The sequence below is a fragment of the Brienomyrus brachyistius genome, chromosome 1, assembly GCF_023856365.1.
Source record: "Brienomyrus brachyistius isolate T26 chromosome 1, BBRACH_0.4, whole genome shotgun sequence".
NCBI lineage: Eukaryota > Metazoa > Chordata > Actinopteri > Osteoglossiformes > Mormyridae > Brienomyrus > Brienomyrus brachyistius.
The window spans coordinates 50,624,514-50,644,944 of NC_064533.1; the positions used below are offsets into that span (position 1 = coordinate 50,624,514).

The window sequence follows — 20,431 nt, forward strand, 5'->3', positions numbered from 1 at the left end:
GGCTTAATTATTTTGGCTGCACACGTAGTTGTTTATGCTATAAGGCCTATAACAGAACTTTACCGCAAACAAAACTTTCCTTAAATTCCGATACACTGAAATAACTTATATATTTCAAAATTCCCTGAAAATTATTTAGATATTATTTTTATGTTTTTTTTTTTTTTAACAATATGTGATTCTGTATTGGGATCAATTTCAGAGAATCATTCTAGTGTTTCTTTGTTCTTGTAGTCAGTAGTAAAAGGTCTGTTTCTGTGGCACCTTTTGGAATACGTGCAGTTGAGGCCAAGTTGGAGAAGCAGTTATAGGAAATTTACACAATTTGAGTTTCACGGGATTCAAAACCATTAACAAAAGCTGCTTAAGTAGCTACTAATCGGACATACTGCAAAGTGATAATTACTGTAAAAATGGAAATTATGGGTCTATGCCTTTGCCATAATTTGGAACATGCATTTGCATTATATTGAACTGCTAAAAATATATATATTCAGTGTTTTTTTTTCTTGTCTTTGACAGACACATTGCACTGTTAACATATATTGTGAGGTGAGAAAATATACCTCATTGAGGACCCCCAAGGTGATCTGGTAATCAGTCCCGACAGATCTCATTTCTGTCTTTTAAGATTTACTAAGTTTGGTTGACGTTACTATTTATGCTGATAGTATTTCTCAAACCAGATTTATGCTGTCCATCTGTGCTGTGTTGACACCACAAAGGTGGTGCAGTGATCTCTTCTCTTGATTTTTCTTTACAAAACAGTTTTCGAATGAAATTTTTGTCAAATTGTGCAGAAATTCCAGATGGCTTTTAATGATGCAATCATCAATGTCAAATACACAAACAAAACCTAAATTTGAACAAAATATATCAATTTTCAGGGTAAACATCAAAATAATCAGTCGGCATCTATGCATAGTGTCTACCCATAGTTTTTCAGGAAAAATCATATACATTGAAACAGGCTACCATTAAAACTTACAATGAACTAATTTTACAAATAAAAGTTCCTTGAATACTTTGTATTAATTGCCTCACCTACCGTCCACAGGGATATGATCACCAACAATAACTGAAATGTTGGAACATCTAGAAACTGAATCACACTTTTATACACACAAATTCCAAAAGTGAACAGTTACAGGTTTGTTTTATAAATATACTCAAAACATGGTGTATTTTTACAAAGAAAGGGAAAAAGCTGTAAGCACTGATAAATGGAAATATAGTTTTGGTCACATTGTTGTCATTCTGTAATGTGAAGTTGTTTTGACTAGGAATGTTTTAGGAACCAATTTCATGACAAAATATTTACTATTCAGGTCATGATTTCATTTGTGATAGGGTGTTGATTTTCCAGCGGTATCTGTCTTTTGTTCAGCCACAAGATGTCAAAGTCAGTATCTTGTTAATATAAAAATAACGCTATAAGTCAACAGGAGTGCAAGTGGTTTGCTATGTAATGTGCACCATCTCTGCTGGAGTGCTTCTTAAACAAAAAGATTTCCATCCAATTGCAATACACTCAGCAGCTGCTTTATTAGGTATTCCTGCCTAGTGCCAGAAAGGACCCTCTTTTGTTTATAGAACTTCCCGAATTTTTAAAGGAATGAATTTCACAAGATGCTGAAAACTTTCCTTATAGAATTTGGTTTATATCCTTTTTTGCACTTATAACCTTCCTGTTAACTTTGAGTCTGGCCACTGACCTCTCTCATTAACATGATTTTTCCTTCAGAACTGCCATCCTCTGGATCTTTTTTGCATATTGCACAAAATTCTTGAAAATCCCAGAATGGTGGCTGTTTTTGAGATGCTGGAAGCACCATGTCTGGCACCAACAATAATATTTTAATTTGCTTAGATCATGAATACTGCCTACTATTAAGCTATGTCAAAAAGCAACTAAAGTTCTTGATTCCATGTTGTATGTATTGAGTCTTAGCCACATGCTTCTGTCTGTAGGAGAGGGTGTCCCTAATAAAGTAGACGCTTAACGTACATGTGAAGTTAGGAGGTTTCAGTCTAAATTAGTCTGCAGGTCAAGGCTGGATAAGTAACCTGAAACGGTGACAGGCGGCTATTATTACCAAGCAAAATAAAAGCTGCTTGAAGCTGCAGAGTATCTGTGGGGCTACAGGAGAAGGTTCCTTGCAGTGAAATATCTACTGACAAAAAACAAGGAGGTTTCTTTTTTTTTGTTCTGCTCGTGGCACCTTCAGAAGACAGCATCAAAGGAAATTACAAATGGGTACAACCTCAATATTTTCTTCTTCTTAATAAGGATTGGCAACTAGATTATTCATGCTAAGAAAGGAAAGAGAGAACTTATTTAAGGAATAAGTTTTCATGAATTTTCATGAAGGTATTAATAATATTAATATCGCAGACACAATCACATCAGAATTTGGACATGGTTATGTGTATTCAACAAACATACGCTAGCGAGTTCAACAAACATTGTCAGATACTGGTTTCTTGAGTCACAAAGGCCAGTCATACATCCCCTGTCCAGTAATTTAAGGTGCGGGAGGACGGTGGTGTTGGATCTACTGGCAGAATTACGGTCCATCCATTACTTCAGTATCTGGAGCGCAAGTCTTCAACAAAGAACACATTTATGATTTTACTTGGTAATGAAACCTTACTTTCGGAGAGTGAGGTATCAGAGAGGGCATCACCCAGTCGAGCTGTAAGGTGTGTCACTGTGGTAGTTATAGTCGGGGCACACCTTCTGCACCAGTTTGTAATCGACACTGTAAAAGGCGATGTATATGCATATGACTTTGAACGGCTTGGAGCACAACCAGGAGACATGGGTCTGGGTCTGTTCCTGGTAGCATATCTTGGATGGGTCATGACTGCACAGTCCTGTCTTCTTACTGCGGTCCGTCTTCTCGAACTCAATGCGACAGTTGAACGCCTTGGAGTCCGTGGTCTCCATGGTCTCCAGTGTGGACTGTTGAGCAAATTCAAACTCCACAACCTTGGAGGGTGGCACTAGACTCACAGAAACATTTCCCTGGCCAGTGGAGTTGTGGCGAAAGAAGACACTGAACGTCCCATTTCCGTGATCCACGATCTTGCCCCTAATGAGGAGATTTAACTTCACGGTCTTGATGTTGGAGTGAAAGTCACCCCAGCCAAACATTTTCTTGAATTTTCCCGTTTTCACGATGGGTCTGCGTTTAGTTCGTGCATGCGTGTCCAGAACATCTGTCTGGTTAGATAACCAGTCCCAGAAGTCCTCAGTGTTTTCTAAATATGTAATTTCCCGGATGTTCTGCTTGAGCCCAGGAGATCCCCTGGCAAACAGACGCAAAGGGTTCACAATCCGGGGGCTGGCCACATCAGCAGAGGGGATGTCATCGCTATCCTCCCAATCTGCGAGATCCACTGTTGGAATCTGCCCTTTGTTGAATGTTACCTTAAAAGGGGGATAAAAAGGAGGAAAACTGAAAGTTGACCTTGGAACAGTTTTATTTTTTTTGAGGTGTGTTTTTTTTTTTTAGATGTGCTATTTGTAATTATTTTCACCCTAAAACGCATGTTATCTTAAAGAAAACTAAAAAGATACTAACCTGAGATTCATTACGCATGAAAATATGAATCATTATACAGAAAAATATTTCAATATCTTTATGTTGTTCATTATTAATACAAAGTCTTAATTTGGGTTTAATTCTAATAGGTTTAGTGTAGTCCTCACTTCCCAATGTTTCACATGGGGTATTTTTAAGTGACATGATACTGCCATTGACCTAAAGAATTATATTTTAATTGCAGTTAGGTGACACCTGGAGTTTTCCTTTGTGTTTGCAGGCTTGGTTTCTTGTTTGCTACAAAGTAAAATTCAATCATCTGTGGCTTAAAAGATGGTACATTATTGGAAACTAGACGTGCTTACTTTTGCTGAAGCTTCTAGCAAAGGTATAGACTTGGTTTCAATATTGGTTGGGACCAAATCCACCCCTGAACCTCCACCCCCCTCAACACACACTACACTCCCACAATATTGGTCGGGACATGTCCCTACAAGCCATACCCAAATCTACACCCATAGCTCAGAGTAAATTGGCCCAAAACTTCATGGAAAAGCCCTATCCTGTTTTTCCATATAAAGGTAATTCAAATAATCAGTGAAATTGCAATACAATTAAAAGATATAATTAAATGAGGCTCCTTTAAGGATCACAATCAGTGTTGAATAATGTAAATAACGGTAAATGCCTCCCCAGTTGTGAATGGTACATTTATTTAATGTACTGCAAATTACAAACTGTGCACAACAAACACCTAAATTAATTATGCAAACAAAACATGACAGCTGGACAAAGTAGCCAATAGCTGACACAGAATCGATACTCCTGCACACATTTCTCTTTTCTTTACAAAACCTAATCTCTCTAAAATACCTTTCTTGTTCCTTTAAGCACTCTATCTTTCTTTTATGCATTTTTAAACATCTGTGGTGAGAGGAAATTTCATCTGATAAGTAACTTATCCTACATTTACATATCTCACTAAACAGAATTTACAAAGTGTTAAGTTTCACAGTTGTTTTTTTTTTTCTCTAAAAGACAGGTATGCAATAAATATCCTGTAAGATTATTAAAATGCTAATGAGTAGACAGCTTAAGCAAGATGAGCAACTAAAAAATATGTCAAAAAATGAGTGGTGTTGGGATGGGGGACGGGTTGGCCATTGAGTGAGAAATCAAACACTTTGGTTCCATTTATTTTATCCTTGATACTCTGAATGCAGAGCTGTTTAGGTGAGCTTCAGATGATCTTTTCAGAAGTAATACTCAAAATGATCAGCATGCTTTCTTACAGTTTTGCTGCTTTCTCTCAGGATCAAACATTTTGTTGCTTCTTCAGGATCCCAAAAACACAGGAGCACGATTATCAAAAAAATCTATCATGGTCTTCTTTTTCTTTTGATCTACCTTAACTTGATCGTCACCATGTTCACTCCACACTCCCAACATCAACCCATTTCATAATTCACTACGCAGCCAGTGAGTATATAATGATTAATCTGTCACGGATACACAGCTGATACGTCAACAGTCTGTCAACTGGAAAACCAGCCGAACCGAGACAGACATTACACAGCAGAAAGGGGAACAAGTCCATTGCCGAGCATTAGCCTGTAATGAGAGCTTGGGTGCTGCCTGACAGCCCGTCTCTTGGGTAGACATTACTTCTAAGGACTGACAACATCTATCCAATAGAAAACTGTGAAAAGGTCAGAAACAGCTAGTAGGTGAACCAAAGTGAAGATGTTCCTCAAAAGTATTAGCATCAATCAGCTCTCAGAAAGGGGTTTTGCTCTGAAGCAGTGGTTCTCAAACTCGGACCTCGGGACCCACTGCCCTGCTTGTTTTCCAGCTATCCCTACCCTACACACTGCTGATTACCTGGATCAGATGTGTTCAGTCAATCAGAAGCTGAAAGACAGCTGGGACTTGTGTGTGAGGCTGGGATAACTGGAAAACAAGCAGGGCAGTGGGTCCCGAGGACCGACTTTGAGAACCACTGCTCTGAAGAAACTCATTGGGCCAGGGATTTTTTTTTGTTGGACATCAGAGCAAGCTTTTGTCACACTTGCTTCAGTCTTTCAATCCCCTGGGCATGACCTAAAGGGTTACAAATGTACCATGGTGTAGAATGGCTCATGAACTACCGTAATGGTGAAACCAACCTCTCTCACAAGCCTAGTACAACAAGCAAGCCCCTAACAGGCGAAGTGATTCAGCTGAAAAAGTGCTCACGACAACTGCATCGCTGGAATCACTTTCAGTGCACATTTAACTCTAATTAGTTCTTTAATTAATTAATATCCCCTGTGCTGATGATGGGTTGTTATTTAAAGAGGCAGTGGTTGTGAGTTATTAATTTTTTCCCTTTGCCAGCATGGTCCTCACTGGTACTTCTGACGCCGTGGTAACTGATGAGAAATGACATGCTGACAATGTTCTTGATTCAGCTCAAAAAATCGTGTCGCTCTGCTTTTGATCCAGACCTCAGGTGGCCGATATTTCAATTGATGAATTCTACTGACACGCTATAATAAAATATGTATTCATTAGTGTCAACATATTCTCTATGCATTTTTAATGAGAAATTAAAAACTGATTTACTGATTTAATTGCAAACAACCATTCTGATGCTTCCGAATGAACTGGACATAGGTGATGGGATGTCATTGAATCGTTCGAGCATCCTGTTTTTTTTTTTTTTTTTAAATTATGTCTGCCTCGTTTCATTCGTAAATATGTGACACAAACAGATCGGCCAAGTTCAACCTGTCAGGAGTCAGTCGTTTCTGTGCTTGGAGAGAAAATCCATGGCAGTGCCGCTAGAGTTTAGGGGAAGCTGTCAATGGTTCTTTTCAGAAGGTGCAAAGTCAGATCTCAGGTGCCGTAGGAGGCGATTTCAAACGAACTATGCTCAGAGGATAGCACTTCATCTGTAGGAAAATGACAAGGTGAAAGGGAGCCTTCAGCGCTGGGGAGCAGGGCGGGTGGGGAGGGGGGAACATGTGAAGACAAGGAATAATCAAGAGCGATTTCATTAGCTTGTTCTCCAGCCCCCAACTCCCGTCTTGAAGATAAAAGAAACAAATTTAAATTGATGGTGCACATCGCTTGCCTGTGTTCTTTTATTAGGCCTGTTTGCCCTGTTCCTACTCAAGGCAATAATTACAGTAGTGATGAAACTATTACCTTATTTAGGAAGCAGAAACAGGCACACACTGTACATCTGCAGCTCTCCCTGCGTGAGATGCTACGGAAGAGATCCTCTGCCAGTTTTTTTCAGAATACAAACAAGTTTAAAAAAAAAAGGCTTTGACCATGAAAAATGTATAGCTTGCTTGTCACGTTTTGATGTTTTCATAGCTTTCGATGCCCCGTCAGGACTAATCTTGACAAATCCACGGCGTCCTATGAAGCTAATTCCTCTGACAGCGTCTGCCTATACCTTAAAACTCCTTGTCGCCACTCAGCCCTCCTGGGATCCGGCTTGGTGAGAAGGAGCATGAAAATTTCACTCTCCCTCGTAGCGTCTGCCCTGTCGTCCACACTGTGTACTGGATGAGTAATGGAAACACGATCCAGTAAAAGCATGGGAACGGAGAGTTCCCCCCCAGGGTAACTGATTATGGCACCTTAGTCTTGGCACCCCACCCATTATTTTAACCCAAGATCCAAACAGATAAGCAGGCCTTCGAAAAAATAGATTAGTAGTAAAATTATTAGTCAGCCAGTCAATGAATGGAGCAAACATTTAACAAGACACTGAACTACCATATTCTGTTATGTTTAATCCAGAGACCCTTTGTAATTTGTGTTCATTAGTAGAGCTATCTCAATTGATTGTGGGGAAGAGTTCTTCCACAAGGACAAGACAGAGTGGTCAAGGGCCCCTTTAAGGATAATACATAAAGTCACACAAAAAAGCACAAATATCAAACACAGTCATACTCCTATTATTTTTTTTAACTTAAAAGTTAATGACCTAAGAAGAGCCCACCTGATGTTATTTAAACCCTAATGAGGAGATTAGTCCAGGCTGGACCAGCCTCATTACCTGTGGTGTTTGTAGGTGCGATTACCATGGTTACGCAGGAGGTCCCCTAAAACGTGTCAGCTCACCACCATCTGCCAGTGCACAGCATGTCATTCTTTACTAAAGTTTCTTTTTCTTTTTAAGCAATACAAGTGTAATGAAACCACGGTAACTGATGGCGAAACCTTCATGGTAGCATCTGTTCCTTGCCTAGGTGCTGTTTTTAAGGGGTTTGTATCTTTCTTGAGGGCTCAATTTTTCATTGAAAATGGGTCATAAAATCCACTGAATGAACAATATTCATACCTGCGAAATCAATTGTGTAATGTTTTGATCCTGTAATTAAACATGGAGGGGAAAAAAGATTTATGTTAAATGCAAAATAAAAAATCTTAATATCTAGAAACGGTAGGAAATAGCATTTGAAAACATTTCTACAATTCACTTAAACTTGTATTTTAGAAATATGATTCAAAAAGTTATTTCGCTATTAAAGCAGGCAAACTCATTCTATACCTTGATTTCTTACACGGCTCTCTAGCATAAATTTACAGAACCGAATATCACCAGAAAAACTCCAGCGTGGATCAGTTCCTAAGAAGCTAAAATTGCAAAAATGTAACAATATCTAAGCATATTTCCTGGGGTTTTGCGCTGCCCAGGGTCGGGGCTACGATTGTGAGTCAGTCTTATGAGGGATTTAAAGAGCCGGCATTCTTACACTTTAATATGACCCTGTTATGAGGCTAGATTCCCATTTAGTGGTAATAAGCCCCCAATGGCTCCTAAACTACAGATCTCCTGCCAGATTTATAGCCAAACCATCTCCAATCTGTGGGTAATAATTCCAGGGCAAGCCCGTAGATTATGGACTCCGCCGCTACATTTCATTACCCTGGTTTCCCTCCATCGCCACCCCCGCAGTCTCGGACATGTGAGACCCGCGTAGGTTTCCCTCTCACGAGGTGAATCCTACAGGGGCTTGATACGGAGACTGCGGCCTCGGCGAGGCTGAAGTATATAAACAGAGTTTTTATTGTCCGGAGGGACAGAGCTCCGAAGGCGACGATGTCCTTATCACAGCCCGACAGCGTTGTAATTCGCCCGCGATGATAAAGTAGTGGAGCAGGCAGCCTCACAAGGCTGGCGCAGTCCAAAGATGGATTAGGCTTTTTTGACATAAGCTTCCTGAAAAACTAATCAATCAGCCTGCGCCACATAATCAGAGGCGTGAGATTAAGGCCTCGCTCCTAATCCTTCTCCCTGTACATTTTATTACACTTTTCAGAGCTAGTTTGTCTTTAAATGCATGATAAATAAATAAATAAATAAATAAATAAACAGGCTGAAATCATAATTAAACTGCGGAGGGGGTTGGAGGTTGAGTCCGTGCAGTTGTATTTTGAAGACTGCTCTTATGGTAGTGTCCCACCAGAAGCCTTCGCTAAGACCGGGTCACCTTTGAGGCAGTGAGAGGCTAATTTCCGCCCCTTTGTTTCAGCTTATTCCTCTAAAACGTATCTGGAGTTTGTGGTTAGAAAGCAATTCCCCCTAAATGAAGCGGCTGGCAATGGATTATCTGTGTAAATTTAGCTTGGATTGTCCTCGTTTTCCAAGATAACTGCCAAGAGGACCTTACCGGTGAATAACAACGTTGGAAGCAAACAGTTAGGGTCGATTCTTGCTTGTGACCATTTAAAATCGTATTTTGTGGTTTGGTCCAGGAAAATGCCTTTAAACCTTATCTTTCTTCTCATCCTCCTCTCAGGTAACTCTGTTTGAAAATAATAAAGGGGATCGGTGCAAAACGACTGATCCAAATGATAAAGCAGACTTTACGATTTTCTACTTCCATGTATGATCTTGTATTGAACGATTTTTTTTTTAGAATTTGGACTGAAGGTTTTACTTTGTTTTTTTCCTCCTTTTGGTTTCTCCTTTTGGCTTGTCAGTTTATTCTTGGTGGTGATTTAGTAAATTCTTGGTTGTGTGTGTCACTGTAAGATTTTAGCTAGAAGCCACCTATGTTTCGGGAGTGTAACGCTCTATCCGGATGCATCTCTCTTTTTCTCTCTGGGCCCCGCCTTCTAGAAGCTGGCCTCCTTCACCATGGGAAGCGCCAAGCGCCAGTCCATCTCCTCCACCCACCCACGGCACGTTCATGTGAAATGCCACAGCCGTGTCTGTCGTGATGTTTGACTCGCATGTCAGAATAAGTTGCCTTCTGCGGCATGAATGACTGTCAGCTGTAAACAGCGAATGCAATTTTGAAAAGAATGACGCTGATATGCCTCCCTTACCAAGTGAAATAACTGGCAAACATGCCTGTGCTCAATGTGGATTATGCCAATTCCATTAATCAGACATGCCTTTACTATAATAATAGATATTTTTTATTGATCCCTGTGGGGAAATTCTCTTTATGTCTCACCCAACTTACTCTCTAGAGGTAAGACCAGCTGGCCGTGAAGGGCAGCAGTGCCCAGAGAGCTGGGGGTTAAGAGCATCACAGATGTGCTTAGGTCAGCCTTGAACAAACAACCTTCTGATCACAGACTTAGGGGGTTAGCCCACTGAGCCACCCACTGCTGCATTAATGAATGATTGTGAAAACTGAGTTTCGTTTTGGTTTATATTCGATTGGAGCTCATTCATAAAAGGCATGCAAATTTCAGGTCTTTAGTTCATACCTAATTCAGGTCTGTGCTACATCACCCTCAAAAGCCAGGATTTTAATGCCCGAAAAGTAATAAGTATAATCAGCGCCTCCTACAGGACTGTGAAATCCCTGCAGGCTCTCAGTCGACATCAGTAGGAGATTATCCCATTCTCCTTGACCAACTGTAAAGGATTTCCATTGAGCAAAGTTGAACATATCTTGTTTACATATCTTCCTACTGCGCCTCCTGTGGCAGCCAGAGGTACTGACCTCACTCGTACCCTATGGTCTTCTTGGCAATTAGCATCTCTGGCAGCTTCCTGCAGTCACAGAATTCCCAGAGCTCCGAAACAACATAAAAACACTTACAAGTTGATCTAGACTCGTCATGTGATCAGGTAGGAACTGCTCAGAGTCATTCATAGAGTGTTAAGATAGCACTGTGTTTAGCAGTAGTGTTTGGAGAAGCTCACGCTCTGTAACGCTCAGATAAGTGAGGAACAATAGAGTAAGCTCAGTGTAACTTAAAATAAGAACTGGCCTACAATATAGAATAAAATGCAGAACGTACACGGCAATCAATATGGAATAGTGAATTGGGGTGAAAAGGGCAAAAAAAATCCAATTATCTACTGAAAAACTGTTTACTTTTACAAATTAAAAATTCATAGAGTCTTAATGTATACAAGTTCCTGTGTGTATGTCATGTTCTGACAGATCAGACGTTAGGCTGTTAGGTGATGTTGAATTATTTAAAATATAGCAATTCTCATGGTTATATTTTAAATAATGAAAATCACATTTGCGATGCCATTAAAAATCTATAGTGAACCATTGTGTGTCGTGATATGCAACAATATGAACATACTATTAGGGGAGTGACATAAAAGCACAAATAAAATAATGATTTATTTAAGCTGGTGTAAGAGTGATTAATTGATTTTGCATTCAAGTTTTTCTAGGATTATGGGAGCTCTTAAGATGTAGGGTGTATTTTTCAAGGGTGTAGGTTTGGTTTTAGCACAAGTAGGGGCAAATCACCCCCAAATCCCCACACCCCGGGAACACACATGGTACTCCTACAATATTGGTAGGGACCATGTCCCTATAGTCCATACTGAAGTCTATGGCTTTGATATTTTAAGCATCAGTTTCCCCAGAATGGCTCTTTTGTTTCCTCCCATCTGCTCTGATATCAAACTTCTGCAGCATGAAGACAGTGGGACAACCCGAAGAGGAATACATGCAGGTTGGGACGTGTCCTCACAAGGAAGATAAGGAGGCGAAGAAACAGGTATGTGTGCATCTGTTGCCGGTAGACGTATGACAGTCGATTTATAAACAGGAGCCTGAGATACACAGAAATGACCAAATATCTAGTAGGGCTTAAGCCCCAAATGTCTCAAATCTTGTTTTAATCATGTTTTACTCACTATATGTGTAATGTATAACGTGTTTTCAAGTAAAGCGTAGAGAACAGTGTTGCTAGTGTTGGAACCATATAATAAGAACCAAAGAAAGTTAAACTGATCAGAATTTTATACTTTGAAATCTTGAATTCCAGCTTGTCCACAGGGTTCTGGGCTGATCCCCGCATCTCCCCTAACCTTCGAACCACACCTGGCCCGTCATATGGCCCTACCTTGCATTTATACATTGAACAAGATCCAGTTATTCATGTTCCTGATGTTTCAGCTTTTGTATACTGCGCAATTACAGGCTGGTGTCGATGCTTCTGAGGTCAATCTGCTGGTTTGCCTACAGGAACAGACACTGCAGGAAAGGCCTCTGGTCCGAATCTGTCCCTGTGGGTGCAGGAATATGAGTGGTGCTGAAGTGTTAGGCTCATAATCACAGAGCATGCAGTCACGAGCACCACCCTTCAGTAAACACGCCTGCCCAGTCATGGGGGGTGCGGCAGCCGGGGGAGGGTCCCAGGGGAAGCTGTCCGGTAATGGGGAATGGGGACAGTCCCCTGAGGTTAGAGAAAAACACTCCCGTACACTTGAGGACCTACTGTCCCAGGTAGGAAGACAACAGATGACATTTAGGAAACGAGAGTCTTTAATCCTCAGCCCAGCTAAACCCCATTATCTCATACCTCCCAGTTTGGGGGTGGAAGTCCTGTCTGCTATGTGGTCATCAGTTTTTCCCAAAGACATGTAGTTAAGTTATTTAGTGTCTAATGACGGTTTATGTGTCCTGTGATAGACTGGCAGCCCATCCTGGGGAAAGCCAGGCCTTGTGTCCTCCACCCGCTGACTCTTACCAGTACAAGTGGTTCATGAAAGGAAGAGCGTATTATAGCAATCTCACTATTTTTCAGATGCTACTGCTTCACTGTTATTATGACATACCAGAGAGTGAAAACTTTAAAGATGTCCTTCTCTCTAGCTCTGGGACTGGGTGCAGGGCCATATTACTGTGTATATCGACTACTGCAGAAATCACATATGATTGGTGAGGATCCAAATGGCTATTTAAGCAATTTATGATTTGCGCAATCAAATAGTGTGCATATTCATTTTAGATGGCTGTAATGGTGATGCTGGGATAAGGAGACGTACGGAAAAACTCAAACTGAACATAACGTGTCGTGGAACAACAGTGATGCAGTGGCGGATAACTGACGCAATTTGCACATAGATTATACCTTGTAATTTTTTCATATTTTGTATGCAGATGAAGGCAGGTCATATTAATGACTGCGTAGAATGTTTAAATATTTAAATTCCAGTGTTTAAAATGGAAATCGTTATGGGTGAATACATCTGTGAAAATGCAAATATGTTGCATCGCTGCAAATAGCCAGCAACAAACAAACAGACAGTTGCAAGCGATTATTCTGTTCCGAAATTTCTGAAGAACACAAACATGGTTTAAACAGAGAGATGCAGCATGAGTAAATCCCCGCGCTAGTAAAAGCTGTGGTATTTATCACATGCTACTCATCAGTCGGGATGTTTCTCACAGGGCATTTCTCAAGGTGACTGATCCCATTTCCCTATATTTATCCATCTGAACAGCTGTGTCACTGCTTTCTCGTTCAAATTCCACTTCAAACATCAGAATATCTTTGACATCTGTGAAGGATTTCAGCTGAATGTTGCAGAAAATAATGAGCATGTAATGAATGAAACAAATGAGAGTATTCTACCATAAAAATATCAAGACAAGAGATTAATTAAAAGAATTAATTAAAGATACTAGGATAATGAATGAGTGCCATGCTACTCGAATAATTACTTCTTGTTGCTTTTTGTTATTATTATTAATAATAATAATAATAACAATAATATCATCGATAATAATAATAATAATAATAATAATATGCCTGTTGTATTATTATTATTATTATTATTATTATTATTATTATTATTATAAAGATATACACTCCATTTCATTGCCCCCGATAAATTCACTTTACACTGCATTCGTGTACAAATGTAATCATTATTTTGCGTGAAATATGCTGGAAATGTGCTTTCCAAGAAAGTGGACGCGTACAGCAGTGGGACCAGTGTTTGTTACACAATGGCTGTTTAGCAGTGACAGAAAAGTAGTGAAAATGTTCCCACTGGCTGTTGTACTTCTTACGCGGCGTTTTATTGTTTCACGAGAGACATATCAACGTTTACGATAGCAAATCTGTTTATCGCGTAACCTACTGTACCGTTTTTGCTTACGCGGTTGCGGGTTATCTTCTAGAGAAATTACTTAATCACCTACTTCATTTCAGTTCAGTTGTATTACCGTTGCCTGATATCTCTCAGTCAATATCCTACAAACTACTGAACAAAACTAATAAATTGCAGCAATAACTCACCATATGTAGGCAGAAAAGGAACAGCACGGTGTTCAGGTTTCTCATCTTCAATGGCCTCTTTTAAACTACCTCTTTTAGTTGAACACAATATATATCCACTTTTGAGGAGATGTAGTTTCGCACAAGCCAGTGCAACATTGCTGTAATTAACTGCACAGGGAATAGGACGAAGCATAACAAATTTATAAGAAACAACCTAACAATTATTTTTTAATGCTACTAGTTGTAAGACTTAGAATAGTGCGCATACAAAAGTTGCGTAATGTGTACAGAAAGCTTTGTTACAAGAAGCTATTTTACACCGTGGGAAAAGATATACATCGTCGGATTTATTAAAGACTGCCCCGCAGTAAATTATGTTTCCTCCATTCAGTATTATGTCTCGTATATATGCAGTATTCATTCAATTTAAACGGATTTCCCCTCCTTACCCTTTCATTCAGACGATAAAGTCTTGACTCCCTTGGCCGTCGAGTGAAATTCGCTTATTGGAAATTTTCAGGCAGTTGAAAGAAGTCCCAAGGGATTCCGACTTTTGCCATGAGCAATTTATACCGGCTCATAGATCTCAGAGACTGCTAAAACAAAAAAAAATCCAGAAACAAAGAAGAACAGAAGTCCCACTAATCTAGATCGCGTTATAGACTTCCTGCAAAGAGTCCTATATACTCCAAATCCTCTCATTCGCCTGTGCCGCGCTTGTCTCTCTTTACTTCTATGCCGCAATACTTTAAAGTGATTACATGCATACAGGCTTATTTGTGTCAGCAAAATATTGCTTGGCGTTTTGTCTTCTTTGGGAAAGCTGCGGTTACCGGGAAACTGTTAAACGCCTGTGGACGAGTCGCCTTTTCTCACACTGTGCAGATGTGAGCGAGAGGACAGATGCGCATTTTCTGCACTGAAGCGCTTGAGCTACCTTTGCTGTCTGGTGCATCACTGACACATGCGACTTATGCGAATTATGGATCTTCTGTTCAACCCTGTAAAATGCGTTTCAGTTCAAGTTAAGCAATGACTGGAATTTGTTTAACTCGTTGTTGTCCGCACCGTATTTAATTTGTCAATTGATTATCCTCTGTTTTAACCTGACTGGAGTATTAAAAGGAAAACATGAAAAACCTTGCAAATGAATGCGACAAACATATTTAACCTAATACAGAAACGATTAGATAAATTGACTGCAACAGCAGATCGATACCGATAGGAGGAATGTAATGTTTTTTTAAGAGTCCATTATCTCATTTACTTCTAATTGTTTTAGAAATAGGTTTGCTTATATCGAATGGGAAATATGTGCTTTAACAAACCTAAGATGCTCATTGCTGTGCTCATTGCTGCAAAAAAATTTTTAGACGTCCAGTTTAATGTCTTTGTAAATCAGAGCTACAATACTACTGGTAGCTAATAGAATATGCGTTCTGTTAGCTCTGAACATTTTATTTTTGAGTGCCACTCGTGTTTATTTTATGTATAGACCTATAACATATATAATTTCATGCTAAATAAATAAACTGTAAATCGCAACCCATGTACTCCGCCAGATGTCATTAGCTTGTTCTGAGGATAACTGAACCGAGTAATGATGTCCTCTTGAATTGAAAATTCGTGTCAGTGGTTCACTAGCACCGCCAAGGGGTTCAGCTCAGTGGTAATTGTACAGAAGGGTTTTCCCGGATTTTCACAAGTTCGGTGACACGAGCCATGTTGTTTATTAGCGGGCAGTTCTCACAAGCCACATTTGTTAAACGTCTGAAGTGCAAGTATTCATACACAGAGCTGGTTCTCAGTCTGGGATTAGGGTCCAGACTTGGGTTGTATTCAGTTAAAGAAGCCAGTGATATTCACTGACTTATACCCAATTTCTCAGTTTCATTTTTCCCGTTCATGACATCCTACACATGTACCATTTTTGTCACGTTTTTCATATTACTATATACAATTAATTTGTTGCAAGAAATTAAATCATTAACCTCACGGTGGTTTTTTAGATGGAATGTGTACTATGCGTCAGAAGGGGGCGCTATTGGCCATTGCGGGTATGATTGTGTTGTAAAAAAAAATTAAATAACGGTTCTGTTTGTATGACAGGCTAAATTGTCTTTTAACAGTATAAGACTTAGTCGTGATAAACTGATTTTATTAGTAAAAATAACATTGAAACTAGTAAAAAATCTAATTCTAAGTATTCTAGTAGTCAAATTTGAATTACAGATATCTGGAATTTCTATTCTAACTAGTAAGAATAGAATTTTTACCAGTTTGAATGTTATTTTTACCACTGTGAATACTAAGCCTTATACTACTATATACTTATATTATTATGCACATATACTACTGTATATGCATATTTTATGTGTATATAGACTGATACTATACTACACAATGATGGGCTTCACACAAAGCCGACAATGATGCATCCCATCACGTCCCCTCGCATCTGAAAGTAACAGCAGGAACGCCGTTCTAACGTAAGGAGTGCAAAGAGGGGACCTCTCCACCACAATCATCCTTAGACAAACAATAGGTCCTTTTGGCTCCTCTCTTACTGGAAGGTGTGGAATGCAGTGGACTGACTGATACTATATATAATACCGTCCATGGTTCCAGGTGGTAATTCAGGTTGTCGAACACACTAAGGATTATAATATAGCAAAATATGGTATAGTATACAAAATATGGGTGCACAATATTACAATTTGCAATTATTTTGGCGTTTATCTTGACAAAAAGTGCCTTAAAAAAGCACCTGAGCAAATGTGCAACCAGCTCAGAGTCCAGTCAGGCACATCAATGTAGTATCTATAGCTTATTCAAACTGCTTCTCAGTGTAAAAGCACAGTTGCAGGGGGGGTTTGTTTCTCCGGGTCCCGTACAGCCTCCAGAATGCAGCTGGCTGAGTGACTCAGCTGTGGCCCTGTGAGCAGCGGTTGTAATAAAGCTGGATGCAGTGTATGGGTGCCACCTGGAGGCTGGCATGATGTGCCAGTCTCACAGCACAGAGACACTGCATTCAACAAAATGGAAAAGGTTCGCCATTTAATGTGAGAAATATTAGGACACTATCATTAGTTTGACAAACCCTAAGAATCTCTCTTAACATTCATTAGCTAATAATTAATACCATAAAATGTTTATGGTATTTAAATGATATTTACTATGTATTCATTATTTCATTTCGATGATCTAATTTTAAAGTGGGGGTTGGTAACCCGTCCTGGGTTATTCCCAGTCTTGTGCCCACCATGCATAAAACAAGTGGGTACAGAAAATGGATGGGTGGAACCTTAACATTGGACCCTAGAGAAAATTTAACAAATTTAAGTATATTTAGCAATAGGAGAAAAAATGCTGGCCAGTCAGTGTTCAAATCCATCTTCCAACTGCTTTTCCTGGTCAGGGTCAGAAGGAGGCCTGGAGTCTATCCAAGGCAGCACAGGATACAAGACAGTGGATGGGATGCCAGTCCATCGCTATTGGATACTATGAGCAATCTAGAGATGACAATCAGCCTAACTGCATGTTTTTAGACTGCAGGGGAAAACTCCTGTAACAGGGGGGAACACGCAAACTGCACACACAGAGCAGCGGCCGGATTTAGAACCACCAGCCTTGGAGCGAACAGCGCTTCTCACTCAGCCATCCAAAACCTAAACATGCAGTGTTTATTTTTTCAGCTGACAGTTGACAATATCCTGTGTTATAATTAAAGAACACTGTTTGCTGTTGTGCATGCATTTATACACTTATCCAGGTTTAGTGAAATAACTCCTGATTGTATCTGTTGTAAAAATAGCCTAAGAATTAAGTTCTAGCTACATTCAAACACAACACTTGCATTCTATTGAACAATAGGTGCATCCATTATATTGTAAGTTAAATTGACTCGTGTGCTTTAAATTATAATGCACTTTTTGTTTGAAATTCTACATTTATTGGAAAATGAACACATTTTCTTTAAATCTGAGCCTAATAAATTAGTTTCACATGTGCATGTTCAGTTCATCCCAGAAATATTTCGGAAAACTCTTAACCCTTTGAAATTCTCATTGCTCTATTTTTCACTCAGTTTGCATTCATACAATCATATGGTATTGATTTTGCTGTCATGCTGAGGGGTATTGTGTGTGGGTGGGGGCACAGGTCCGGTGAGTTCTTGTTGGCATCTTTACTAACTGCAGGGGAGCCGTGGAGTCTCGGCATGAACATGCTGGACAGCAGTAACAGCCAAAGGGGATTAAGGTGGCCAATCTCATCTCTGGATGTGGAGGAATATCTGGAGCAAATGCAACTTCCCAACTTCCCACCCATCCACTGCTGGATTGTTTCAGTTTTACATGCAGAAAAACTAACAACGCTATGGCAAATCACCAGACATGCAGTCATGCACTGGAGACTGAATATGTTACCAGCACCTTCTGAAGACTGTGACCCCCCCCCCCCCCCCCCCCCCAGCCTTTCTTGGTGAAAGTATCGCTCTGGATGATTGGTGCCTCCTTATGCTGTGCTATGCCCAGCAATGCATCTCCATTCCCTGTTTTCATAACAACATTCAGGATATTCAGGTTTTGCTTGGGGCAGTATGATATGACAGGAGCACTTCTGGGAAAAAAAAATGATGTTTGCAAAATTCACCCATTTGCCCAGTGCCTCCATTAGTGGGGCTGTAACCAGCACAGTCAGCTCTCACTTTTATTGCATGATCACAGGAAATACTGACCTCTTGAAACGCGTAACACTCCTCCCCCACCCCCAGTCAGTCATGTCCTGTATAATCATCTCTATTGCTTGAGGTATAAAGAGTTCAAGCCCTGATTGTAATAACTTGGATTTGAATGCATGTAAACCACTTTGATTATATAGGAAGTTGACAGCATGCCATTTGGCTTTGTTGTGGCAATACAGACCGTTCTATAATTCCATATTCAGATTTCAATATCCTTTCTCTGGTGGATGGTGGTGTCTTCCTATCATTTTCACTTGATGAAGGCACAGACATGGCCGATTACTAATTCACCATCATAAGAAACTATAAAGATCATTGAGATCACCAGAATCCTCCCTCTCTGAAATCCCATCTAGGACACAGTCACTGCCTCCCAGAGCCTGCAGTGATGCCTCACTGGGATAACGTCTCACTGGGTGTCAGGGTTCCTGAGATCAGGAGGGTGTCTCTCAGGCATATGCTGATGCAACAATGAGTAACAAAAAATTCCAGAATGTGCTTTTTAGACATCCAGATATTTAAAGAGGTGCAATTAAAATCATTCAGAACATGCAAGAATCAATAATTCCTTTATTTTATAACTTTAATGTGCCGTTTGCTCCAGGCTTTCCAGGATAAGTAGCTGGTGGATGGATGGATGGATGGATGGAATTCTATACACTTAAATAGTCTGGAAAAAACAACTGACAGTGCAATCTTTGTACAGAAAGTCTGAATACACATATCAAGGTGTCTGAACACTCCATATCAGTTCAGGACACCAAATAAGCAAAAGTCATTAATGGAGATATACAAGAACAGTTGAAAGTATTTTATTATCCAGCTAGTGAGATCCCACCATCCATTTTCCACTTAGCCAGTGAGCCTTTTCTAGTAAGAACAAGGCAGAACGTTGGACAGGATGCCCATCTGCTGCAAGGCTACTGAGGTGCAATTAATTTAAAGTACAAAAATAGTTACTGTACATCTGCACTGTGACCATTCCAGTGGTCATATGCAAACCAGAAAAAAATCCTTCCAGGAAAAAATATTCTCAAAGTGTTACATAAAAGATGTTTGTGGCAGAGCAACATTGTCTCCTTTTGAATGAAACAATTTTTGAAGAAGCACAGTCACACAAGCAATCTGGGGGGGGGGGGGAGTGTTTCACTTTCACAATGCTTCCCCCTTTCCCCCACGGTTACCCCCAGAAGCACTTCTCAAAAATCTGTGAACTAACAAACAAATCCTTAACAAATTGAAATATTTGCATGACTTTCTTTCAAGTGTATGCAGGTCAAATACCATGGGTGCTGTTTTCATAAAAATTAGACTTCATAGTAATTGTACAGAACCTGTTGACTTCATAGCAGGCCAGCCAGTGGTGTTATTGAAATTCAATTAAGTTCCAGTTATCTATTGGTTTTGAAAGAATATGATGCAGCTGCCTCGGAAACAAAGAAGATGGTAGTTTATTTTGAATGCAATGTTTTATTCTTGTTAAGCCTGGGTGTATATGAACTGGAGTGCATGGCACAGAGAGCATGGCACGAGGAAAAGCCCAAACAGTGTGGGCTGGCTCTGCCGAACACTATAATCACTGTCACAGCGTAGTTGTAAAACCAGGGATTAGATATACTTAAAGACAGATGCAGGTTGT

General features: G+C 39.9%; 1 protein-coding gene across 1 annotated transcript; it reads right to left on the reverse strand.

Annotated features, from left to right (window-relative positions):
- Positions 1 to 815: 815 nt before the first annotated feature.
- Positions 816 to 14,991, reverse strand: LOC125705909 (neurexophilin-2-like). Its single transcript, XM_048972258.1, has 3 exons — positions 14,498 to 14,991; positions 14,067 to 14,216; positions 816 to 3,433 (listed from the first exon to the last, which is right to left on the reverse strand). The coding sequence occupies exons 2-3, from the start codon at positions 14,109 to 14,111 to the stop codon at positions 2,684 to 2,686; spliced, it is 795 nt and encodes a 264-aa protein (XP_048828215.1). The 5' UTR covers positions 14,112 to 14,216; positions 14,498 to 14,991; the 3' UTR covers positions 816 to 2,683.
- Positions 14,992 to 20,431: the final 5,440 nt, after the last annotated feature.

What these genes read in the sequence shown, in the direction of transcription:
- LOC125705909 (XM_048972258.1), bottom strand. Translation starts at nt 14,111, where the DNA reads ATGAGAAACCTGAACACCGTGCTGTTCCTTTTCTGCCTACATATG. An exon ending in TCCTTTTCTGCCTACATATG is followed by an intron (nt 3,434 to 14,066) that starts GTGAGTTATTGC and finishes CCCCCTTTTAAG; the next exon opens with GTAACATTCAACAAAGGGCA.